Here is a 27991-nt window from a genome sequence, read left to right on the forward strand (position 1 = left end):
TTATTTCCTCGCTACTGTAGCCGCGCGCTGTTTGACAGACAGGTGGCCTGTGTGTGCGCGCTTTACATGCGCTTTTGCTCTGAGAGCAGTCATGGTAATTCAGATATGCGCCTGCTGTATATGGTCAAATACATTTCAAAATTCTGCCAAAAATGTCTTGGCAAGGTATTAATGTAAATACAGTCAGTAATGTCTAAAGTGAACCTTAACAATGGGGAAAAAAAGCAGATTTGTATCAAAATGTCGGACTTGAAGTGTACATGTAACCTAACAGACCCAGTGATAAGTACAGTATGTCTAATATTAATCAAACTAGAAAATAAATAAACCACTCACTACTCTTGGCTTGATAAATTTAGTGGCTTTAAGAAGTATTAATGGAATATAATCAAACAGTGGAGACCAGTAGCTAGTAGTTTTATGTTACATTTAATTTAATTCTGAATGTTTACTTGAATACTTGATAGGCTACTGCTGTTCATTTTTTTTTTTTTTTTAAGCTTTTAAAAAAGCACTGTTTTCTTAATTTGATTTTTTTCTGTTGTTTTTTTATTTGCTTCTATTTATTGCTTTTATTTTTTTATTCATTTGTTTCTTTGTTCTTATTTAATAAGACTGTTGACTTGTCTTGAATAATTACTTGAAACAAGGCTTACATAATATAAAAAGAAGTATTATTGTTTGTTGTGGTATCAAAAGAGGTATAATTGTCAAATTTCACTACCAACTATTCATTTATTGTGTATGGTAGATCTTGCTATGATCACATTATGAAACAGTACACCTCATTCCATAGAAGTGTGAGCACCGCTGGACTAAATGATTAATTTGCAAATCAGTCTGAATAAAAAAATAAATAAATAAATAAAAAATATGTATCCAGTTATCACAAACACCTAGAAAAGTCGTCTGAAGTCGCCATTGGTCAGATAGGGTTGTACTGCTTAAATCCGTGTAATTTAAAAACTGTCCAATAAATATAAATGTTTTTCAATTTAATATCAATATTTTTTGCATTACTGTATAAGAAATAGGAGTTTTCATTACGATAATGATACAAAATATAAAGAAAATTAAGGATATTTTAGGACCATTAATAGTTTTTTCAGTGTAACACTATTTATTTATGATACATAAAGTACATAATGTCCCCCCATATTGAATTACTCTTCTACAGTTAAAAAAAAATAGTGATTTTTTAATTATTTATTTTTAGAAAATAGCATAAATGAAAGGCAGTACAACAAATACTACCATGATATATAAATACTTATATATATATAATATATCACTCATTTTATGTTATTACAGTAATGAGATTTAAATTTTTTCCAATTACTGTTACAAAAATTGTGTGTGCTGGGAGGTGTGCCTAATTATCATGAAAATTATATCACAAAAATGTTGCAAAAAATCTTAATGGTTCTGAACATAGGCCTTATTTCAATTAAGCAAATGCTTATTTTGGCGTAAAACACATGTTCTTTACCGTTTTTTTGAGAATCACCCAACTACTGATATTATAGTTGTTTATTTTTCTTTTTCCTGTCCTGTCCAATTCTAGCCCACCATTTCCCCAGCCTCCTCTGCAGACATGGCCCCTATAAGCTCAGGCTCCTCCACCTGGACGTCCACTGGCCTCCCCTTTTCCTTCGTCTCCATGGCAACGGGAATGGGGCCTCCATCCAGTGGCGGGCAAGCCACTGTAGCATCTGTGGTAACCAGCACTCTGTTGGCAGGGCTGGGTTTCAGCGGCAGTGTGATTTCCTCCCTCCCGGGTTCGCTTTGGCCCACCCACTCTACAAACTCAGTACCCACACCCACCCAACACCCAGTCACTCCTACTGCCGAAACCGTCCCTTCTGAAAACAACATCCTCACCACTGAAGATACCACAGAAGCAAATAATAATGAGGAAGAAGGAAGTGAAAGAGAGGAGGAGGAGGAAGAAGAGGAGGAGGAACAGGGGGAAGAGGAAAAGAAAAAAAAGGATAAAGACATCAAGGACAAAACGCAGGAGAATATGGTGCCCCAAAAACCAACAGCCCCCCTCCCAACTTCAGCATACAGGGAGAGAGGACGAGAGAGGGCGGATGTTAACAATGAGAACTCCACATTGTCCCCTAGGATAGTGGAAGAGCATGTATCTAGTGCCACAGAAAAGACTTCTGGTGAGGATTCGTCAAAACCAACATGGTTGGAGGATAACAACACTGCAGACATGCAACTTCCTGCCATCTCAACAAAATCCACTGAACTAACCAATGTGGAGAGGGCTCACTGGCCATACTACATTCACACTGGTAGGTGAGCTACTAATGACCTCCCCAGTCCAAAAGACCCACAATCTGAAACCGCGGCCACACTAGGATTTGAGCATGCAACATTATTTCGGACACCGCAACGGACAGGATATGATGTCACGCTCGAAGGCTTCTGGTTATAATAAATAATAAATCACAAATAACAATTAATAATGTTTTCAAAATGTTACAATTTGAAGGGTTTATTAGATATATCGGTTTATAAATGAGATATATAGGTTTTACAGATTAATCTGTGCCAATAGTTGTCTTTGGAACAATTGGTTATCCCACCACCTTAGATATTGATATCAGCAAAAGCCACTATCGGTCGACTGCTCACTTCCCTGCAACAATAAAAACATGCAGCTTTGAAAGATCTATTCTTTGTACTGATCCAAGAGGCCCGTGTGTGACGATCTCCTACTGGTCACACGTCTTCTCTTCATGCCAGTTCGTGGTTTAGAGTTCATCAAACCTAAACTTTTGTGCGCAGCGGAATGAGAAATTTCACCGCATGAGCTTGCGTTTCCTGTCTCGTGCGTTGGGATGCTTTTGAATGGAACAAAGTGAATGGAGTGTGAAGTGTAGTGTGATCGAGGCTTAAAGCTTTACGCAATCACTGTTCTCTGAGAAATGCCCCGAGGAAAGAAAAATCACAGATGAGATCTATTTAATAGCTCTGTCGTTTCTCCTAGAAAGCAATGAGATTATATTGAAAGAAAAAATTTCACTTTTACTAAAGTCTCTTGCTTCTCAGATTTTTCTCCTGAGAAAAGACCATCGTAATCTCACTTGTGTCTTCTATAGAGTTTCAGAGAAAAACTCAGCGATGTCGTGAATTGTTCTCAGATTCTGCAATCAAATGTCAGAGATTTCAAGATGATTAACTTAAAGATTTCTTATACAATTGTTCCAGACCAATTGATCTGAACTGTGCTGTCCACATTAATTTAATAATTTTATACAAACTTTATGTCAACAGTTGTCTCATTTGTGTCTATTTTAAGGAAATATCCATGACAAAATGTATGCTTTAATGAAACATTGTCTTTTAAGGTATGAATGAGAAACCTCTGAGCAATACATCTTTCCTCTGGGTGATAACATTATGACCTTTGTGTACCACAGTCTGTAACTTAAAGACCTTAAAGGGGGTCGCACACAGACACGTCTGGCGGACGACATGGCGTGTTCTAAAATTAGAAACAACTGTTTTCAATGAAGGTACGCACACCGCCGCCACCACTCAGTGTCTGTCGGCAGCGCCCAGCTACGACTCCGGAGGCTGCTCAAATTTCTGCTGCACGCAACTCGCATATTTTCCATTAAATTCAATGCGACCGCCTTAATTCTGGAAAATCTTATACTATACTAAATCCAATACTAAGGCCACATCCACACTTATCTGTTTTTATTTGAAAACTCTGTTTTATATTTCCTAGCCTCATCGTTTTCAAAAGTTGCTGTAATGGAGAGCATTTAAGAACCTTTCTGTTTTCGATGGAGGAAAACGCTGTTCTAGTGTGGATGAGTGGTGTAAACATAGTGATATTAATGCATTTTCAAACTAAAATGTATTAGTGTAGACATGTCCTAAATCTAACCTAAACTAACTTGTTTAGCTCTTGTTCTAAAATAATTACAGGAACCTACTATACTAGTACAGTAGACCTTTACCAGACTCCTTTACAAATGTCTGTGTTTTGTCTTTCCGTGTGTAGAAGCCAAAGGGGAACTGGCTTCCCCAGCTGAGCCTGGTTTCTCTCAAGGTTATTTTTCTCCATAAACTAACATCGCCTTTGACTTGCTCACTGGCGCTCTAATTTTAAAGGCATGATTTCCAGTCGCGTCCAACCGCGCAATGAGGACTTTAAGACATTACAGCAGAATTTTCTGTTACAGCATAATTTAATTGAAAAGATGTGTGTTGTAAAAAATACTATACAAATAAAAATGACTTGACTTGAAGAAATGAATGTTATTTTTGTTACCCTTCTCTGGTCTCTGTGACCATTATGCAGAGAGGAACAGCATCTCCACTGTCACCCGAAACCCTGTGTCCTCATCCAGCAGAATGGAGTGGATCATCCCTCTGATGGTGGTATCTGCTCTCACACTCCTCTGTCTGATTATGCTGCTGGCTGTCCTGGTCTACTGGAGGTATGGCAGAGTTCAAGGACCACAGTTTATAATAAAGCAATAAGCTACAATAGGGTTGTGTGTTAAAGTGATTTTACCACAGGTAAGGGGTGTTTATAGGCAAAGTGGAGCTTTTTAACAGTTTTTATAAAATGGCAACAACAGCAATGCCAAGATTGGATTGGATTATTGTCAGTGTGTTTTTGGTTTTGTTACAATCGAAGGGGCAAGTCAAAATTATTTTCTGTAATAATCAACAGGATGCTTTGAGAACAGTATTTTGGACCAGTGAGATTTCTCTGCAGGCTGAGCTACCCAGTTTGACACAACAAATACAGAAACCAAGCACCGTCTTAATATCTTGTTGCGGTTGTCGCTGTTTAAAAACGTTTAAGGGTGCTCTGACCCCTGTATCCACACCTCATCAACCTCTTTCTACTTATCTACTCTCTCTCTCACTGGCCTTTATAAACGTGGCTCAGCTCTCTTGAGAATCCTGGCCCCATCTGCCCACCCTCTCCCAGGCCTGTCTCAGCCCTTTGGGAACCGAATCAAAATCCTCCCAACGAGCTCCCTGCCAAATACCACCATCCTCCTGTTCTGTCCGGTTTTGTCTTGTGTCTGTGTATGAGCTAAGAGGTTATAGGCCCCCTAGGGATCATGAGTCTTGAGCCTAGGGACCCAGCTGTGCTCCAATCTGTGATGCTGACTGGTCTGAGTGTATCATTAAATTGTGAACACGAAACATTACATTAATAGTTAACATTAAACTTTATTTTGTAATGTGTTAGTTGTAATAATATTTGCAGTACTTACATTCTTATACCTGACCAGCCTAAGTAAAAAAAAAAACACCCCCAAGTCTCTATGAAAAGGCCCGGGTCACTCATTCATTGTAAATTTATGGAATTTAATTTACCCATTTTGTCAACCACCTGGTCAAATTCATGTGATCTCTTAAAGTCTGATTCTTCTGGTTTCTTAATAAGTAATAGCACACATCCCCTCATCAAACCACACAATTTTAGGTATCATTCATGTTCATAGCACAAAAAGTGCAGGACGAATTACGCTCCGAAAGTTTAATACTTAAGCCATGGGTTTTTTTCAAATCCCTAATCCTAAATATGAGCAATACCAGACACCATTAATTACAACAATTTCTGTCTGCAAGTTACCTCAACCAACTCCAGAGCTCTGTGTGAACATAGAACGTGAGAAGAAATGATAAAAGCAGTCAGATTTTTTTTTACTTCACCATGACCTATGCATATTCATTTAACAAATTCAGTGCTGTAAGGAATGATGATTGCAAATACCGGGAGTTGATTGGTTAAAGTTATAGGGAATAAAAGGCTGGTTGAATTTGCTCTTTTATACAGTGATCTATCGGTTAGTGAGCGAGAGGAAGACAAATGATAACTGCTCCATTGAGAATGTGAACCCAGACATCTTTATCTAAATCTTAATGTGAGTAAAGGCACATGAGCAATTAATGCACTTGTTCTGTCAACTTTCAAGAATGTCATGAACAAATCCACCAAGAAGCAAAAGCTTTTAAAAAAAATATTATTATAAATATTATTAAAATATTAAGTTCATATACACTCAGTGAGCACTTTGTTAGGAACACCTGTATACCTACTTATTCATGCGATTATTTAATTAGCCAATCAGTGCAATGCATAAAATCATGCAGATACAGGTCAGGAACTTCAGTTAATTTTCACATCATCCATTAAAATGGGTAAAAATGTGATCTCAGTGATTTCGACCGTGGCATGATTGTTGGTGCCAGATGGGCTGGTTTGAGTATTTCTGTAACTGCTAATCTCCTGGGATTTTCATGCACAGCAGTCTGTAGAGTTTTCTCAGAATGGTGCCAAAAACTAAAAACATCCAGTGAGCAGCAGTTCTGTGGAGGGAAATGCCTTGTTGATGAGGGAGGTCAATGGAGAATGGCCAGACTGGTTTCAAGCTGACAGAATGGGTACGGTAACTCAGATAACTACTCTGTACAATTGTAGTGAGCAGAATAGCATCTCAGAATGCACAACACGAAGAACCTTGAGGTGGAAGAGCTACAACAGCGGAAGACCACATCGGGAACTTTATTAGGACCACAGTATTCCTAATAATGTACTCATTGAGTGTATATCCTTTTATCCTTTTATTAGTACAATACCATTCCTGCATTATCTGAGGTGAAAAAGTGCAAAACTACCTCCTTTGCAAAAACTTTCTCATTTTCTCAGAACTGGAGCTCATGAGTGTTTACCACAAAGTATGCTATTATTTGCTAAAATGAAGTAATGATGTTGCCAAGGCAATAGGCTAATGAGAGCTTTATGTAGGCAGGGTTCCATCTGGATAGCTCAGAGGCTTTCAGAGTCTGTTCAAACTCACAGATGCCCATTAAAGACCAAAGATACTGCACTCGTCTCCAGTGGTACATCTCTACACGTACACATGAGATCACTATGAGTTAAAGCAATTTCAAACTCGAACAGATAGAGACGCAGATGGGGAATGATAAGGGGTTATATTTGTCTTTTTACCATTTGCTTAGTTGTGCATTTTCAAGGAGTCCAAAAACATCACTGAAGGACCCTGCTATAGCATCAGTCTGCAAAATGTACGTCTGCCAACAACAGATCCCCTATCCTATAAGGTCATTAGTGCAGGGTGACTGCCCCCAACACCCACCCACCCTCTCTATCTACCTATACCCCCCCAACCCCCACCCCCCATCAGTGCTCAGCCATCATTCTCCCTCTCTTTCCCCTCTTTTTATCTCATCTTCTAAGGATGAATAGCATCTGCTCTTTGCTCTGCATACAGTACAGGTAGGGACACTCCTATGAAAATACTATACTAGCATTTACATGACAGTAAGTCTTAAATGGGGGTTTCAGGGGGGATTGCACCCTGTCTTTCCTGTGCATTTGGAGATTTTTAAAAGATTGTTCCCAAGGCAGAGAGGCTACAGCAATATGGAGAGCTGCAGGTGCAAAGTTTGGCTAGATATTATGTATCATTGCTTTGTTGTTTGTGTATGTTTTATGAAATCTAGAGGGAGAACTAGACATTTAGGAGTGTTTGTATTTGCTAATGTAATAATGACATTATGACAAGGATTTTATTATGTACTTGACTGAGTTCTAGCTCAGAACTGTTGTTGTTCTGAACTTACCCTGCTTGTATGTGTTTATTTAAATGAAGTTATGGGTTTAAATGAAGTCATAAGTCCCTCTTTACCTTCAAAAAATGACAGTAGACAAAATTCAAAATTCCCAAAGTAGTTTGTAGATTGGACAGACTTGATGTATTACTTCTTGTGATGTTCAGAAAATACATAGCAGCCACTCTAAGCAAGCCCACAACTTTTTCATAATTAAGGAGCTCTTTAAAAGCATACTGTTTACCTGCCCCTGTACCAAGCTCTGCGTTCACAAAAATGTTAATGCAATTTAGAGCCATTGTCTCTGTTCTAATTTTTTAATTTAAATAACCTGGATCCTTTCTGCCCACAGGAGATTCTTTCAGACTGCACAGTTCTACATCGAAGAAAGAAACTCCCCAAGAGTGATCCGCAATGATAGTTTTCCCATCCTCTCTGCAGCAGGTGAGTCAAAATATAAAAATGGCTAGAAAAAAATGTACTTGAGAATTCTTGCTCAGTATTTTTGTCTATGTTTCCAGTAAACATATCTAAACATCCTTGAAACAAGACTCATTTACTTGAGAAGCAAACATACGAAACAAGAAAGAACTATTTGTCAATGGGGTAAGAAGTATGAACTCTAAACCTAATGGCAAATTGTTTTTCTTATTATTTTAAGCTTAAACTTCACTAAAGGTTTTGTTCAAATCTCTAACCCGTAGTATTACCAATAAAAATAGTGATGCTTGCGCCACTAAATATAAACGCAAAGTTTGACTAGACAGATCGCACTGCAAAACCTTTCATCACAGCATTCATATGAGTTAATGACTATTCAACAAAAGTGGCTCCATTCATCATCTTCAGTATTGATGGATCAGAAAGATGGTCAACCTTAACAATTGAATAGAATTCATTAGGCCTGCTATATCATATTACGTTGCTTTCCTTTTTGGTTTATCTGTTTGTCAATCTGTTTGGATGGTTTAAATAATCTGCATTTCAATCTTACCATTTTCTTGGATTTTTAATGGATGCATATTTAATGTTCTTTGAGTCATTGTGTTTATTCTTCTTCAGTTTGAGCAGTTTGAGCAGTGCATGAATTTGTAAACTTGCTCAACTGCTGTCAGTATTGCAACTCTTCTAGCATCTTTTCTTTCTTGCTCGCTCTGTGCCTTTGTCTCTCGTTCTATTGTTCTACCATGTGAATCAGCCCAGCTCTTGACTGACAGGTCTATAAAACTGTAAGCCCAGGGAGGTAAAACCAGCCATTAATGTTTATGAGAACTCTGTTTGAAATGGTAGTTTAATGTCTCTGCTATGATACTCATCAACAATCCCTGTTAAATTGAGAAAGAAGCCAGTGTGTGCATGTCTCAGTAGTTTAATAAGGTGAAATCTCTATGGTTAACAGTATAGACAGTGAATACTTGATGTGTATTTGATCATCCATCGCCACGCCAAAGCGCTAAATGCTCCGGGGGATTCTGGTCTTTTTTTAAATATGGCCCCAGCTGTGTGGTTCTCTGGGCAGTAATGAAGCATACCTTTATATGGCCATTCAACTTGACAATAGACCATCAGACCAGCTCATTTCAATGATAGATAACTGATTGGCTTTATATGACACAGATGTGCCCAAATATCATAGGGTCTGTGGGTTTAGTAGTGAGTTTCTTGTATTTTGAAACTGATTTTTATTTTTGTATTTTTTGTATTTATTTATTTACATAATTTAAACATAAATCTGATGTTTTTAGGTATATTTTGTAATATTTTATTAAATATAATTTAATAAACATAAAATATAAATTATGAATTCAAAAATATACTGTATGTTGTATAATTATATTTATACTTATATATATATATATATATATATATATATATATATATATATATATATAATTGATACAAATAAATGAAACATTTAATAAATTATTTTATACTATAATGAAATATGTAATTAAATGTAATTGAATTTAATATTGTAATTTAATACTACATTTTATGTTTTCTAAAAATAAATTTTATCTTATGCTATTACTAAACAACTTATGTGTTATGATTTGAGTGTATATCTAAATTCCATAAATATTATGTTTTTAGGTAAAGTAAAATATTTCATATTTTATAAAATATAATATGTTTGTATATTTAATAGTAATACATTTAATATATTATATATAGTGTATATACACACACAATAGTATATATATATATATATTTATATTATTTAGATATATTTAGATAGTATATATATTCTATTATTTCTATTTCTATTATTATTACATTTTTACATTTTCCAAAAACAAATGTGAGTGGTGATTGTCCTTGTAAAAGTCGCTGCCACAATATTAGCAAATGCCATTAATAATATTTTAGGTATTTGATCAGATTTATGGTAATCTGAACCATTTGAATGGAAATGTTTGGATTTTACTTAGCAGATTCAGTATGGCATGTGTAAATGGTTTATGTATTACAGATGACCTGGAGGCTGTCCCAGTCAGGCAGTTCATCAAACACATCATGGAGTTGTACTCCAACAACCAGCATGGCTTCTCTCAGGAGTTCAATGTGAGTGTGGTCTTTGTAAAAGGAGTGTGTGAGAATATACTGTATGTGTGCTCTACGTGTACCGGTGTTCCCAGTTGCACAGAGGCACAGATGGCTATGGGAAAAGGACTAATTAAAGAGGAGAACCTCATTAAAATCACTCCTCTTGCTGGAGGAATCTATACAGGAATACAGGATGACTTGAGTCTTGTTCATTTACATTTGGCATATGAACATATGAACATACATTTGAACATTTACATGATCAGAATCTAATATGGGCACATTCAAGAACTCAGAACCCAGTCTCTTTTACAAGATTCACCTAAAACGATGACAATTGCTTATTTCATGCATTTAATATACATTTAATAATAGAGGTGTTTTGTTTTACAGTTGTAGCCCAAATAAACTTCTCGACAGATTAACGTCTTCTTCATTAGCGCACAGTGGGAAGCTAATTATATGCTGCTGTATAAAAATTATTTCCAATTGAATTGATGTGACAATAATTAAATGATTTGGACAAATGGGGCAATTTATAAATAATATACAACAATTAATATAATAAATATAAATAATAGGATGTGAAACAATATTCCTTATGCAGTGATAAGCATTACAAGCATTAGTATGCTACATTATTGTCACAAGACCTCATCCAGCATGTTCAATTCAGAAAGTGATGTTCAGTTATAATCTTGTAGATAAAAAAAAAAACAACCTATTTTTAATTTATCCAAGTTTGTGTAAAAATGTGTTAACTTTTGGTAGTCTGAAACGTTAAAAGTTGATATCCTTTCTGGTTCATTTGCCAAATATAGTAGCTCATGCATACAAAAAATCTTCATACTGTATAATACACATACAGTAGAAATAATAGTGTAAAGAGTAGTATGATAGCATGCTATTCCAAATATAAGGATATCTGTACTATAGAACCAGGTCTAACCGAAATAGTAACTTTTGGATCCATTTGAAATCTTCTCTGCAGGAGGTTCAGCGCTGCACATCTGACATGAAGATCACAGCCGAACATTCAAATCACCCAGACAACAAGCACAAAAACAGATACATCAACATCGTTGCATGTGAGTTGTGAAAATGTACCTTCTTAAGTAAAGGTGAATGTGTACACTGTGAATTCATCTGTGATCCAATTTTCTGAAACTCTAGCGTGGCATTAAATATATAAATATTCCTCATTCCCTCATCCCTTTTTCCCCCTTACAGTACATGCACTGCTAGCATTTCTAAATAGATTACATATGTCAAATGGTGGTTCAAATGATACATCATTTATTGCATTTGAATACCCAGATGATCACAGTAGAGTGAAGCTACAGCAACTGACTGGGAAAGACGGCAAACACACGGACTACATCAACGCCAACTATGTAGACGTAAGTATTTATTCATGTGTGTGTTTGTATATATGTTTGCTCATATATTTTTTTGTAATTAAATATTCACATTCTCAGGGTTATAAGAGATCCAGGGCTTATATAGCTGCTCAGGGACCTCTGAAGTCCACCTTTGAGGACTTTTGGCGAATGATTTGGGAACGGAACACCAGTGTGATTGTCATGATAACCAACCTGGTGGAGAAAGGCAGGGTATGTTATCAGTACACCGCTCACCATGATCAAGTACACTTACCTAATACAAACCTCACTTCTAGACGCTCTTAAAGGAATAGTTCAACAAAAAATGAAAATTCTGTCATTATTTACTCCCCTCATTTACATACTTTTTTTCTACTGCAGAACACAAACAAAGATTTTTAGAAGAATATCTCAGCTCTGTAGGTCCTCAAAATTCAAGTGAATGGTGGCCAGAAATTTGAAGCTCCAATAAGGCAGTATAAATGTAATCCATAAGACTCCAGTATTTTAATCCATGTCTTCTGAAGCGATCCAGTTTGTTTTGGGTGAAAACAGACCAAAATGTAACTCCTTTTTCACTATACATCATGCCATTGCAGTCTCTTGGAACGATCAAGATTTCAAGATCTTGTGACAAAAACTGGTTTGTCAGTTGAGGAATTTTGCCCCTGGCGTGAATAGTCCATACTAATGCATTGTTTTGTTTTTCATGCTGAAATTCACAGCAAAAATTTGCTCTTGGTGTGTATAGGCCTTTAAAATCTGCTCCTTAAAAACCTTATTTTGACAAAAGCTTATTTATTTGTATGCCTCCTATGCATTACTTGCCTTGTTTTACTGTTTAAATACACAATACCATTGCATAAATTCTTGTTTTGAAAAGCAAAATTTATTTGTCTTGTTTTTACAGAGGAAATGTGATCAGTATTGGCCATCGGAGAACAGTGAAGTATATGGAAGCATAATGGTGACTCTAAAGAGTACTAAAGTTTATGCATACTACACACTTCGCCACTTTATCATACGCAACACCAAAGTGAAGAAGGTGAGTTGGAGCATTCTTAGCGCATTTACAAAGCACTTTTATCATGCATTAGAATCTTCATTTTGAGCTCTGAATTCTCTCTTTCTATTCTTCTCTCAGGGTCAGAAAGGGAGGCAGTTTGAACGACTGGTGGCCCAATATCACTACACTCAGTGGCCAGACATGGGCGTACCTGAGTATACACTACCAGTCATCAAATTCATCTCTCGATCTTCAGCAGCGCGCCTGCCAGGCGCAGGCCCCGTCCTAGTGCACTGCAGGTACCGTACACTAGAGAAACATAAGCCCCGCCCACCAGCCATCTAGGATTACGAAATCAATAATATGGAGTGTGTAAATGTCAGTTCCGAGAGTGTACTTTCCAATAACACCTTTTATTTTGTCATTGATTAAAAAATACCAAGAAGATTTTTGAAGGTTTCTCCTTACAGCTTCACAGAATTTCTGAGAGGAAGGGAGAAATTGTCTCTCATACCCTCACTCTGTCTGTGTCTTGCAGTGCAGGGGTGGGCAGAACAGGCACATACATAGTCATAGACAGCATGCTCCAGCAGATAAAGGACAAAGGCACTGTCAATGTCCTGGGATTCCTCAAGCACATCCGAGCCCAGCGGAACTACCTGGTCCAGACCGAGGTTAATGTTTAGTTTATTCACTCTGTATTAGTAGTCGACTGATATGGGTTAATATTTTTTAAAGGCTGATGACGATTCTGATATATTTACATATCTGGCCAATATAATGCTCAATATAATTTAATATGATAGCAAAAAAGAGGTACACAAAATTGCTTAGTTTAAATGAACATATTACTCAATATTAACTCAATTCACAATAACTTTTTTATTTTAATTAGGGCTGGGAAACTGAATGAAATTTCTTCAATTAATACTTGTTTAATGCGTAATTTATGCAGTATTTGTTTCTTTTCCCTTCCTGAAACTTCACTAACTGATTGTGTGGAGCAGTGCACGCTTATTCATTACATGCAACGCATGTCCCAGGCATAATAAACACGGGAGTGGATATACTGTACGGAGAATGGAGACTTGACCCGCAAGTGGTGAGCCAGGTGTGGGAGAGATACAGGCAAGCTGCTGTATCTCTTTGCATAACCCGAAAACGCTTACTCACTGTCATCTGAACCAGTGTCAAAAGCGAAACCGGGTGAGAGAGAACCAGCAAATGGGAGCCAGAGAAAATAATAGTTTTGAGATTTTAAACTTCAGCAAATGAAACTTCAGCATTCAATTTGTTGATTGAGCTGAACTTGTATTGAACCTGGAACATTCCTTTAAGTAAGCAAGTGGAGTCCAGCTATTTTGAATTGTTTGAATCCAATTATCTGCAGTCTGATCAAATAATGAATCAAGATGGAGATGTAAAAAATCATGGTTGATATTGCTTCCGAATCATTAATAATACTGGAAATGGAAGGTCAAATCTAGCACACTGAATTCTATAATTCTATTCTATACTGCAACTATAGTATGCCATCCATTCAGAAAATGTGCATACCGTGCACAGTGCACATACTTCATACTGCAAAAACACTAGTATGGTAGTATACCTTGGCGAACATAGCTATATTTGCTTCTGTATCATAAATATACTGTGCAAATGTCACATTCTTAGGTCACCCTAGTTTGTCTTCATGAATATGTGTATGTGTTCCCTATAGGAGCAGTTTATCTTCATCCATGATACATTAATGGAAGCTGTGCTCAGTAAAGACACAGAGGTGCCTGCCTGGCAACTCCACAGTTATGCCAACAACATCCTCACCCCAAGCCCCACGGGACAAACACGCATGGACAAACAGCTTAAGGTCTGGACTTGACGACTTGTGTTGTGCCTTTGTGCATTAGGATGAGATAATTTGCTCAGTTAGATGACTAACCTGCTCCTCCTTGTGGCCGCTTTTGTAATTTTTCCTCCAGTTGGTGACGCAATGTAATGCACATCTCACAGAGTGTTTCAGTGCACAGAAAGAGTGCAACAAAGAGAAGAACCGCACCTCATTAGTGTTGCCAAGTGAGTCACCAAATCATCAACACCCATTTAACAATATGTATCGCTCAACCTTCTGATCTTCTCAAGATACAAAGTAGCACAGCTACAATCCAGACAATATAAGACAATGTAGCAGTGTGTAGAACTTACGACCATTTTTCTATTATAAAAATAACAGAAACTCAAACTATACTGACATCTATCTGTGTGGCAACATCACGCAAAGCGAACATTTTTGGTTACTGATGTGATAGTAGAAACAATCTGTTCACAGATATATTTGTCACCCATGATTAATTTATTTCAGAACCAGAATGTCCCAGTTATAGGTAGGTTACCAAAATAGAGGGATAAGTATCTGGCTAGTAATGTGATGTCAGCATGTTGGCCACATTGAGAGGGTTCCAACCTTATGTAGAATACAATGGTTTTTACTGATATGACTGTAGAGTAGTCATCTCATGATCATTTTAAACATATCTGTCAGAACATTATTTGTTTCTGTAGGTATAAGGGTGCTGTAACACTTTACAAAAAGGTTCCATTTGTCAACAGTTAACAACCTTAGTTAACATGAACTAACAATGAACAATACTTTTACAGCATTTATTAATCTTAGTTAATGTTAACTTCAATGTATAGTAATGCATTTTTAAAATCAAAAGTTATGTTAACATTAGTTAATGCACTATGAACTAACGTGAACTAACAATAAATGTATTTTTATTAACTAGCATTAACAAAGATTAATGATGTAAAAAAATATATTGTTCATTGTTATTTCATGATACCTAATGCATTAACTAATGTTAACAAATGGAACCTTATTGTAAAATGTTACCAGTCTAAGTGTGAAAATATTTTTTTTAAGAATCATATATGTTCAATAAATAACAGAGCTAGTGGTTTACAATAGAGAACCATAGCTGAATGTGATTTGTTTGTTTCTTCCCACAGCAGAGCGAGCCCGGGTGGCATTAGCTCCTCTCCCAGGGGTAAAAGGAACAGATTACATCAATGCCTCCTATATTATGGTACAGCACTGACACTTTACTGGAACTTTATACATCGTGTTTGGATTGTTCATTCTCTGAAGGATATCTTATAATGTAGGAAATGTAAATATTTGTGTAGTAATTACAGGAATGTTCCAGGTTCAAAACAAGTTAAGCTTAATCGACAGCATTTTTGGTATAATGTTGAAAAATAATTTTGACTTGTCCCTCATTTATTTAAAAAAAATAAATAAATTATGGTTACAGTAAGGCACTTTCAGTGAAAGTGAATGGGGCCAGTCCATTCTGATAGTTATAGTATAGCCACAAGATGAAAACATTATAGGTTTTAAAGCAATAGTTCACCCAAAAATTAAAATTCTTTCATAATTTACTCACCCTTATGATGTGTATGACTGTCTTTCTTCAGCAGAACACAAATGAAGATTTTTTTAGAAGAATATCTCAGCTCTTTTGGTCCATACAATGCAAGTGAATTGGTGCCAAAATTTTGACGCTCCAAAATCACATAAGTCAGCATAAAAGTAATCCATATGACTCCAGTGGTTAAATCAGTGTCTTCAGAAGCAATATGATAGGTGTGGGTGAGAAACAGATCAATATATAAGTCCATTTTCACTATAAATTCTCCTCCCTGTTCAGTCAATTTCCACTTTCACATTCTTCTTCTTGTGTTTTTGGTGATTCACATTCTTCATGCATAATGGGCAGGGTGAAGAATTTCTAGCAAAAATGTACTTAAATATTGATCTGTTTCTCACGCAAAATTATCATATCACTTCTGAAAATATGGATTTAACCACTGGAGTCATATGGATTACTTTTATGCTGCATTTATGTGCTTTTTGGAGCATAAACATTTTGGCATCCATTCACTTGCATTTTATGGACCTACAGAGCTGAGATATTTTTATAAAAATCTTTGTTTGTGTTCTGCAGAAAAAAGAAAGTCATATACATCTGGGATGGCATGAGAGAATTTTCATTTTTGGGTGAACTATTCCTTTAACATGATTTTAGTGTCAATAAATAAATAAACAATAAATAAAATAAATGTAAAATCTGTGTAAAGTTATATTCAATATTACAATATTACATGACCACCGTAATGGCTGTAAATCCCTGATTTTTTTTTTTCAATCTAAAATCATGTTAACACATATAAAGTGATAACGTCTTGTGGCTATACTTTTGAAACAGTGTGTATTTGAATGTTTATAGACTGGCCTCATTCACTTCCATTGTTTGTTTTGTTTTTTATAAATGAGGGACAAGTCAAAAGTATTTTTTTGTGGTAATCAACATTATGCCAAAAATGCTGCTGATTGAACTTCACTTGTAGTGAACATTCTTTTACATATTTGTGTAACTGTGTTTTAGCTCTCTTTCTGTTTGTGTCAAAATTTGCTATGATTTTTTTTATAAATTAATATGAATGCTTAACATATCGCAGGGCTACAACAGGAGCAATGAGTTCATCATTACTCAGCATCCTTTGCCCCACACAACCACAGACTTCTGGAGAATGATCTGGGATCATAATGCTCAAGTTATTGTGATGTTGCCAGACAACCTCGGCCTTGTAAGTACACCATTAAAAAGCCATCTCTGAACATGGGCTCTAAAACAAATACTGAACATGCCATGTGATATATAACTTATTGCATTTTTGAAAGATATTTAGAAGTGGTACCTTCCAGTGTGTTCTGTTAATGCATCCTGAAGCTTTTCAGGCCAGCATGCTACGTTTCTATAGCACTTAGGCCCATTTACACTTGCACTAACATGCGTTTCCATGATTACATTATTTATTTACATTTAAAATTAAATGTATTTATTATTTTAAAAAATTATTTGCTTGTACATTTATAATTTTGATTTACTAATTTTTTAAGTTTTGACTTTGGAAACAGACTATGCATAATTAGCCTTAAAGGTGCACTCATTAAATTTTGTCTTTGTGTCATCTTGGACTTACACTGACACCTAGCAGCTTGGATGCAGCATCATTTAAAATCAATAGTTTTCAGTTTCAGATGCCATTGTACAAATGTAGTATTCATAGTCAGCCATGATTACTTTAATCAATGAGTGAAAGTGTCAAATAACAGGACGGTTACTGAGATTAAGCGAGCAGTATTCAGCTGGTCATGTGATTCTAACATGGCAGCCTCATGTGCGGACCCTCTCCATGTAGAATAAAACAGCTTTTATAATGTTACTGATATGACTGGAGTCTTCATTTTAATGTGAGTGGTCATGATTTCTACATATATTGCAAAATTACAATTCATGTCTTTAGGAGTTAAACTTTTTAATAAGGAAAAAATTACTGAGTGCACCTTTGAAATATTTCAAAAGTACATCTGGTCATCTAAAATCAATAAATAAAATCTCTTTCTCCTGCATGCATGCACACATTGCAAAAAAATTACTAAGTGCACCTTTAATTAGCGATATAATATATGATATGATATGATGTATGATGTGATGAACTTGCCTGGCCCTGCTCTGCTTTCCACAGACCGAGGATGAATTTGTGTACTGGCCCAGCAGAGAGGAGCCCATGAACTGCGTCGCCTTCACTGTCACTCTTATTAACACTGACAGACTCTGTTTGTCTAATGAGGAACAACTCGTTATCCATGACTTCATCCTAGAGGCCACACAGGTATCTCAGCCATTACACATCAAAAACACATTTTATAAAGCACTGCAACCATATCACTCATGTTCAGAAATGATTTAACATAAATAATTAAAAGCAGCAAGTATGCATTATTGACTGCATGAGTTCTTTGCTGTGCAGGATGATTATGTGCTGGAAGTCAGACATTTCCAGTGCCCAAATTGGCCAGATCCTGATGCATCAATTAGCAGCACATTTGAGCTCATCAACATCATCAAGGAGGAGGCCGTGACAAGGGATGGTCCAACCATCATCCATGATGAGTGAGTATCCTGTGTAATTAAAGCATTTTTTTTGTTTGTTTTTTACACTGCAATTTCAGGTCAGTCCCTGCATATTTTAGTACACTGAAAAAAATGACTAGTAAGATTTACTTCATTTTCATTTTGCAAGTTTTTGCACACGTTTTTTCTAAGTACATCTTAATGGTATAAAATTAAGTAAAATCTATTTAACTTCATGTCATAATATTCATTAAAGTGAGTGAGTACATTTTACTTAAATATTTCAATTAATACAGTAACTCTAACTTACAAATCTGATGCACATGGTACTTAAATAAACGTAGTAAAATTTAAATGAACATTTTATGAAATAAAATATTTTATTGAAAAAACAAAATCGCCTAAAATCAGAAAGTCCAAAGAAAGTCCACTGTTGTTGAGTGGCATGCCGATAACTGTAACCCTGCAAATGGAAAGACACTAAGCTTGTGCTTAAATTAAAATAGATTTTTTATTTAAGCACAAACTTTGTGTCTTTTTTTTTTTTTTTTTAGATATGGCTCAAATGAAAATGGACGCAAACTAGTGCTAAAAAGAAATACAAGGGGCATTTATTAATTTATTTTGTGATTTAACTAAGTTTTTTTTTTTTACGATTTCATTATTTATTTAATCTTTTTTTATTTTTTTTATGTTCAGATATTTATTTAATGATTTAAATTTGAGTAATTTGGCCCTCCATAAACATACCCTTGTATGACTTGAAAAAGAATCAAGATACAAAGCTGCGCACGCAGACCTCAACACTTGGTGCACAAAACACGACGACAGTAACAATCAATGGATAATTTTATTTGATCATGAATGGGTAATTTTGTGTGGAAAATTAACATCAGTCTTCACAAAACAGGAAGTTACCAAAAGTAACAATGAAATCAACAATGGTGTAAACAAACTTGCTAACAGTGAATGCAAAATCATGAATAATTCAAGCCCAGTGCATGCTAGGAACACCAGCTTCCAAAAGTTAAGTAAAATGTACTTATTTTATTTACCTGTGAAATTTACTCCAGTTAGCAAATAAATATGACAAGATTTTCTCATTTATGATTGATACATGATGACGCATTGTAAAGAAAACAATCATACATTATATTTATTTATAAGCTAGAGCATGAATTTTTACACATTTGAATTGAGCACAAATGTAGAATTTACTTAACATTTTCAAGTTCCACTTTAACTTATTCAATGTAGAAAGTACTTTTCTGCTATATTTACTACATTTATATTTAAAAATCTGTTTTAGTGTACAACTTTTGTGCAGCATTGCATCCTGTATGTGTTTTGTCAGTATAGATAGTGTGGATTTGGGGTTTATGTAACCAGAGGGAGAGACTGAGTCATTGATTGTGTTTCAGGTTTGGGGCCGTTTCAGCTGGAATGTTCTGCGCTCTGACAACACTTTTCCAGCAGCTGGAGAATGAGAGCACTGTGGATGTCTACCAAGTGGCCAAGATGATTAACCTCATGAGGCCTGGTGTCTTCACTGAACTTGTAAGTTAATAAAGTGAGACATCATTTTGTCTGATGATAGATCAATTTGGAGCACTGCAAAAAAAAAAAAAAAAATGTCTTCATCAGTGTTTTTGTAATACTACCTAAACATTCTTAAAACAAAATATATTTAATTAAGAAGCAGAAATTGTGTTTGATAGCAAGACTTGCTTTCAGAAACAATATTTTGAATTAAGTTTCTTTTTCTTTCTTCATTTAGTAGCACCCCCACTATATTTTAAAAACATGAAAGAAACAATTTGTATTGAGGTAAGAGAAATAAACTTAATTCAAGAAATATTTTGTGAAAAGCCTTAAAAGTCGTATTTTACGCAGTTTTGCTTCTTACGTATATGTATCTTGTTTTATCCCTATAAGCCTACAGTTTCATATTTGATACATGATTTTCTAAAGCCTCTACATCATCAACATGATCAATACTTCGCTGAAAAACCTGTTGTATGCAATTTACTAGATATCCACTTCCTCCTGGTGAATGTTTCCGTGCTCTTCTGAAAGTAGAAGACCTTGGGTGCTTCTCATTTCTTTTCCTTGCGTTCTTTCTCCACCCGCTAAAGATACAAGGAAAGTATGCGAGGAAAGAAAAGGAGGTGGAAGGAATCGAAGCAAGATTATTTGTAAAATGAAATGTCCTTGCTCACCCACGCACCGCCTTTGCGCAGCTGCATTACTTTGGAGCGCTTGCCGTTATGCTGAAGAAACTTGATTTATTGATTGTTTCACAATAAAACCTAATAATTCAAGAAGTATGTGACAATTGTGGTTTATTTGAACATGAATTAAAACTGTTGTGCAAGATGTGAAGGGCGAGGAGAATTTATGTGTGCGTCAGGGGCTTCAACCAAAAAGACTTCCACATAGGATGCACCTGTGCTTCCTCGCTCAAGCCTCCTCGGGAAGCTTCCTCTGTCCTCAGTCCACGCCTCCTCGTGGTGCATTTAGAAAATGAAAACGTCCTTAATGAGGTGGACTTTGAACGGTTTCTGGGTCACAGACTCGAGGACGGAGGAGCGAGGATACAGTGCTTTGAAAATACTGACATTTGCCGTTTTTATGCGAAATATTTAAACTGTGAACTGATTTTTTATATGTATTTTTCATATATGCAGCCTGCTCTTTTATTATAAAGATTTTATTGTTTAACATTACAAGCTATTATGATGTCATCTTACAATAAGACCCAAAAAAAAAAAAAAAACAGTTTACAATTTCCGCTCTTTGTTTGATGTATAAAAAAACATTAAAAAAAAAAACTGATTTAAAAAAAAAAAAGATATACATTATATATAATATACATTTATATATATATATATATATATATATATATATATATATATATATATATATATATTTATTTCTTTATTTTATATGCTGAATTTTAATGTCATATTGTACATTTCTATAGACCATGAGAGTAAGTTGTAATGGCCAAACTCCCAAATATTTGGTATCTCTGAAAAGCCCAGCGTGTCCTCTTAATATACACCAAGATTTACTGTGGATGTATGGGCTAAGAGATATTTAAATAACAAAAGTCCTACGTGGGTCTCACGAGGATAATGACCTTTAAAGCCTGATGTATCAAATAAGATACAAAAAATAATAATAATAATAATGTTTTTTTTGGGGGGGAGGGGGTTGTCTATAGGTTCAAAAAACAGTTCCATTTAAAAAAATGACTATTATTTCCTATATCAGGCTTTACATTGTTATTTTTACTGGAAAATAAATTTACAGTGGGAAAATTCCGTGCAGTGCTAGTGACATGTAGCAGTTCAAAGCAGTCCCAATTTATGTTACAGAACTGTGCAAAAATGGCCCAATAAACACGAATTGCTCTCTCTCTTTTAGGAGCACTATCACTACCTTTACAAGGCTATGCTCAGCCTTGTCAGCAGTAAAGACTTCAGACTTGGCTTCAACTACCTGGACAAAATTGGTGGGATAATGGTAACAGAAGAATCCAATCAAGCTGAGAGCATGGAGTCTTTGGTGTGAAGTTCCCGGAAAACGAGACGGAAAAACTGATTCCTTGAACTTTCCATGAGGCCTTTTTTCCCCAGACTCTTGGTGAAATGAAAAAAGAAGAAACGCAACAAAAAAGAGCTTTTATATACTGATAAAAATAAATTCTTTTGATATTTATTTTTGCTGCTTTTTGTTATCCTGCTGAGCGTCACAACCTGCTCTCCAAAATACACACACGCAGACACACATCTCACAGCAACATGCAGCTGTCTACTTTGCACTACACTGTCAGTGTTACTACTTGATGCCTAGCTGATTATTGATAATCGTGTTCAAAACATTTCTGGTCAGTGGCAGCACATTAACACACATCAGCCTCACACATGGACGCTGTACACAAAGAAGCTCCACATTCAATTTAATGCTCATCATGATGTGACTTTTAACCGTCAAGCATTGTGACTTGTTAGATTAATATGTTCTTTTTTTATTTATTAAGATATGCCATTTTATGTCTAACTTATATACATTTATTTGAGTGTGGTATCATAACAGCAACTGTGAACATATATTGTTATCAGTAGCATTTCTATTGTTTTGTAATATATAAAGATATTGATCTAAATATATGTCTGTTTTCCTTCATTTCAGTTTTTAATTTTCTATGGACACTAATAAAACTGAAAATACATAATAAATAGAAGTAGCTTTGGGGGCAAAAATACTCATCTGAAAACTACTTTAAAAGTTAAAAGATCACTTTAAAATTAAGGGGAAAAAATAAAGTTTAAAAGTTACTTTGAAAGTTAGTTATGGGGTCACAATTTGGAAAGGTTTCATGACATGGACTCACCAATGTATAAACAATTAACTGAAGCTACAGTAGTTGTCACACTTTTTACTTAATTGATTAATTAAATTTACTGTATGTACAGAAACATATACCTTAAAGTCTTGGCTACAGAAAAAAAAAATAAACTTGTAATGTAAATGTAATTTCAGCTAAATTCGAAGAGTTAAACAATTAGGAAGCAGAAAAAAAGTCATTATTCGGCAAGAACGATAAAAAAGATAACAGACAAAAATATCAGATCATTGTTTTAGCTAAAAGAAAGTGTAGTTAAATAACTGTATAAAAGGACAAAATATACAACTTATGTGATGACTTGCACCAATCGGACAAAATCTTTAGTTCAGCCTTAAATGGGTAGTTCACTCAAAAATGAAAATTCTCTCATCATTTACTCACCCTCATGCCATCCCAGATGTGTATGACTTTCTTTCTTTTGCAGAACACAACTAAAGATGTTTAGAAGAATTTCTCAGCTCTGTAGGTCCATACAATGCAAGTGAATTGTGACCAAAACTTTGAAGCTCTAAAAAGCACATAAAAGCAGCATAAAAGCAATCCATACGACTCCAGTGGTTTAATCCCATGGTGCATCTCAATCAGCTCCCTAGTTCATTTGTCAGGGCACTGATCAGTCAGTCAGCCATTTCTAGGGCTGTCCCAATCGCAAAATCTCTCCAGTGCACTAAAATGTTCGCTCCCTAAAAATTCCCAGAGTGCACAGTAAAAACCAGGGAGCATCGTTGCTCACTACGTTCCATTACCGGAAACGTCGTCATATCTTCTTAAGTCTTACAAGTCGTTAGAAGATGAGCACAAGTGTAAAACTATGCAGTCAGAGCCTTATTTTCTTATTAAAAGAGATCTTGAGAGTTGTTTATAATGTATTTTTTATTAGAGTTGTTCAAAGAAGGTTAAAAATACACTCCTTTATATTCATGATAATAATTTTTGTATTGTTTTCCTGTAAAAATATCTAAAAATCCTTAAAACAACATCAATTAGATTTATCTTGTTTTAGAAACAACACTGCATAAGATATTTAGGTTTTTCAGATAATGTATTTTTAACATGTGTATTTTGTCTTACTGTACTGGCAGAGTTTTTATAGTCAAAACAAGTGAAAAAAATCTACCAGTGCTGAAGAAATAATCCAAAGTATTTAGAATACGTTACTGACCTTGAGTAATCTAACGGAATACGTTACAAATTACATTTTACAGCATGTATTCTGTAATCTGCAGTGGAATTATGATCTAAACGACACATAACCTAACATTACATCTGGAAATGATGCCAGATTCACGTCAGTCACGAAGGAGAACCAGAAGAGATCTCCAGCGCATCTGATCATATCTGTATTCTGTACTAAAGCAAGCAGTGGTCTTTATCATTTTATGTCAGGAGGATCTTTTATATTTTTTATATATTTTGAAAATTGTAATCCTGCTAGTAATCCCAATTTTTACCAGATGTAACTGTAATCTGAATACATTGAGTTTTTATGTAAATGTAACAGATTACAGTTACACATTTTTTTGTATCCTGATTAAGTAACGCCATTACAAGTATTCTGTTACTCCCCAAGCCTGGCTCCCGAGGGATTATGGGGTCTTTAAGTGTCCAGTCGATCCACACTTCAAAATCCTGCTGGAAATAGTAGGTCATCCAGGTATTTCTCACTTACTGCTTCAGGAATACTGTGGATTCGAACATATTACTCCATTAACATACTTTTTTTGGCATACTATATAGTAGAGAAGTACGGATATTCAGACGCAGCGATGGATTTCTTTTATGCTGCCTTTATGTACCTTTTGGAGCTTCAAAATTTTGGTCACCATTCATTTGCATTATATGGACCTGCATAGCCAAGATATTCTTCTAAAAATCTTTGATTGTGTTCTGCAGAAGAAAAAAGTAATTAACATCTGGGATGGCATGAGGGGGAATAAATTATGAGAAAATGTAAATTTTTTGGTGAACTATTCTTTTAAGGTTACATTTCTACTTCCATATTCATCTAGAGTAGTTGACCCTTGACTTAATGTTTCCAAGTGTGGATTTATTCCCTTCCCTTTACTTCTTTTTTTTTATCCTTATTACAAAATATGTTGTAATTTTAGTTTGAAGGGTCTAATTTACAAACATTTTGAGCCAGGTGTTTGAAATAGAAAACCACTACTAGAGGAAAACAAGCATTTTTGCAAAACTTTTGATTTAAAACCTCCTAGTTACTGAGAAATGTTCTTGTGACATCTTCCCCTACAGAGGTTTTGGCCAGTACCAATACAAGATATTTAAACAATTTAAATCATTGGTAATTAGAATACAGTTACATTCAAAAGTATTTTGATTACTGAAGAGATTACTTTGCATTTTATTGTCATTTGTTTCATTTAATATTTAGTCCTTTCAGATGGAAAACATTTATACATATAAATGATGTGATCCAGCATTTGAGCAGCGGTGAAACACTTTCTTATGATGTGTTACATTCATACGAGCAGTCAGAGAAGTACATTTGAAGTAAGTTTGGATCAGAACAAATAGAAATAAACCTTGTGTAAATTGTTAAAAATGCTAAAATGCTATTTCTAGCCATTTTACACGCACGTTACCAGGCATGATCATATTTTTTATCAAGAAAATTCACGTTGGATCATAATTTCTTTTTTTCTAGTAAGACCTTTGATATTAGGGCAAAAATCATATTCTTGATAATTTTTTTTATTGTTTTCCTGTAAAAATATCTAAAAAAAACTTAACGTGTATTTTGTCTTACTGTAGTTTTTATAGTCAAAACAAGTGAAAAAATCTACCAGTGCTGAAGAAGTAATCCAAAGTATTTAGAATACGTTACTAACCTTGAGTAATCTAAAGGAATGTGTTACAAAATACATTTTACAGCATGTATTCTGTAATCTGTAGTGGAATACATTTCAAAAGTAACCCTCCCAACCCTGTATATACAGTTGTGCACAAAGGTTTGCATACCCTGGCAGAAATTGTGAAATTTTGGCATTGATTTTGAAAATATGACTGATCATGCAAAAAAAACTCTTTTATTTAAGGATAGTGATCATATGAAGCCATTTATTATCACATAGTTGTTTGGCACCTTTTTAAATCATAATGATAACAGAAATCACCCAAATGGCCCTGATCAAAAGTTTGCATACCCTTGAATGTTTGGCATTGTTACAGACACACATGGTGACACACGTAGGTTTAAATGGCAATTAAAGGTTAATTTCCCACACCTGTGGCTTTTTAAATAGCAATTAGTGTCTGTGTATAAATAGTCAATGTGTTTGTTAGCTCTCATATGGATGCACTGGGCAGGCTAGATACTGAGCTATGGGGAGCAGAAAAGAACTGTCAAAAGACCTGCGTAACAAGGTAATGGAACTTTATAAAGATGGAAAAGGATATAAAAATATATCCAAAGCCTTAAAAATGCCAGTCAGTACCGTTCAACCACTTATTAAGAAGTGGAAAATTCTGGGATCTCTTGATACCAAGCCAAGGTCAGGTAGACCAAGAAAGATTTCAGCCACAACTGCCAGAAGAATTGTTTGGGATACAAAGAAAAACCCACAGGTAACCTCAGGAGAAATGCAGGCTGCTCTGGAAAAAAGACAGTGTGGTTGTTTCAAGGAGCACAATACGACGATACTTGAACAAAAATGAGCTGCATGGTCGAGTTGCCAGAAAGAAGCCTTTACTGCGCCAATGCCACAAAAAAGCCCGGTTACAATATGCCCGACAACACCTTGACACGCCTCACAGCTTCTGGCACACTGTAATTTGGAGTGATGAGACAAAAATAGAGCTTTATGATCACAACCATAAGCACTATGTTTGGAGAGGGGTCAACAAGCCCTATAGTGAAAAGAATACCATCCCCACTGTGAAGCATGGTGGTGGCTCACTGATGTTTTGGGGGGGGGGGGGTGAGCTCTAAAGGCACAGGGAATCTTGTGAAAATTGATGGCAAGGTGAATGCAGCACGTTATCAGAGAATACTGGCAGACAATTTGCATTCTTCTGCACGAAAGCTGCGCATGGGACACTCTTGGACTTTCCAGCATGACGATGACCCTAAGCACAAGGCCAAGTTGACCCTCCAGTGGTTACAGCAGAAAAAGGTGAAGGTTCTGGAGTGGCCATCACAGTCTCCTGACCTTAATATCATCGAGCCACTCTGGGGAGATCTCAAATGTGCGGTTCATGCAAAATGACCAAAGACTTTGCATGACCTGGAGGCATTTTGCCAAGACGAATGGGCAGCTATACCACCTGCAACAATTTGGGGCCTCATAGACAACTATTACAAAAGACTGCACGATGTCATTGATGCTAAAGGGGGCAATACACAGTATTAAGAACTAAGGGTATGCAGACTTTTGAACAGGGGTCATTTCATTTTTTTCTTTGTTGCCATGTTTTGTTTTATGATTGTTCCATTCTGTTATAACCTACAGTTGAATATGAATCCCATAAGAAATAAAAGAAATGTGTTTTGCCTGCTTACTCATGTTTTCTTTAAAAATGGTACATATATTACCAATTCTCCAAAGGTATGCAAACTTTTGAGCACAACTGTATATATACACAGTTGAAGTCATAAGTTTGCATACGCCTTAGCCAAATTCATTTAAACTCAGTTTTTCACAATTCCTGACATTTAATCGTAGAAAACATTCCCTGTCTTATGTCAGTTAGGATTACTACTTTATTTTAAGAATGTGAAATGTCAGAATAATAGTAGAGAGAATGATATATTTCAGCTTTTATATCTTTCATCACATTCCCAGTGGGTCAGAAGTTTACATACAATTTGTTAGTATTTGGTAACATTGCCTTTAAATTATTTAGCTTGGGTCAAATGTTTTGGGCAGTTGCTGGAATTTTGGCCCATTCCTCCAGACAGAACTGGTGTAACTGACCTTTTTGAAAATACATAATAAATAGAAGTAGCTTTGGGGGCAAAAATACTCATCTGAAAACTACTTTAAAAGTTAAAAGATCACTTTAAAATTAAGGGGAA

General features: G+C 35.4%; 1 protein-coding gene across 1 annotated transcript in view; it reads left to right on the plus strand.

Annotated features, from left to right (window-relative positions):
• Nucleotides 1–22733, plus strand: part of ca16b (carbonic anhydrase XVI b) — a 145183-nt gene extending 122450 nt beyond the window's left edge. The window contains exons 12-29 of the mRNA XM_051705888.1: nucleotides 1565–2303; nucleotides 4328–4466; nucleotides 7979–8070; nucleotides 10100–10191; nucleotides 11165–11261; nucleotides 11491–11573; nucleotides 11652–11786; nucleotides 12466–12600; nucleotides 12700–12860; nucleotides 13100–13235; nucleotides 14282–14428; nucleotides 14541–14634; nucleotides 15571–15647; nucleotides 17083–17211; nucleotides 18154–18300; nucleotides 18439–18581; nucleotides 19964–20099; nucleotides 21972–22733. Of these exons, the coding sequence (XP_051561848.1) occupies nucleotides 1565–2303; nucleotides 4328–4466; nucleotides 7979–8070; nucleotides 10100–10191; nucleotides 11165–11261; nucleotides 11491–11573; nucleotides 11652–11786; nucleotides 12466–12600; nucleotides 12700–12860; nucleotides 13100–13235; nucleotides 14282–14428; nucleotides 14541–14634; nucleotides 15571–15647; nucleotides 17083–17211; nucleotides 18154–18300; nucleotides 18439–18581; nucleotides 19964–20099; nucleotides 21972–22118 (2829 nt within the window). The 3' untranslated portion in view covers nucleotides 22119–22733. The remainder of the gene's footprint in view (nucleotides 1–1564; nucleotides 2304–4327; nucleotides 4467–7978; nucleotides 8071–10099; nucleotides 10192–11164; nucleotides 11262–11490; nucleotides 11574–11651; nucleotides 11787–12465; nucleotides 12601–12699; nucleotides 12861–13099; nucleotides 13236–14281; nucleotides 14429–14540; nucleotides 14635–15570; nucleotides 15648–17082; nucleotides 17212–18153; nucleotides 18301–18438; nucleotides 18582–19963; nucleotides 20100–21971) is intronic.
• Nucleotides 22734–27991: the final 5258 nt, after the last annotated feature.

This window comes from Myxocyprinus asiaticus, chromosome 9 (assembly GCF_019703515.2).
Source record: "Myxocyprinus asiaticus isolate MX2 ecotype Aquarium Trade chromosome 9, UBuf_Myxa_2, whole genome shotgun sequence".
Lineage (NCBI taxonomy): Eukaryota > Metazoa > Chordata > Actinopteri > Cypriniformes > Catostomidae > Myxocyprinus > Myxocyprinus asiaticus.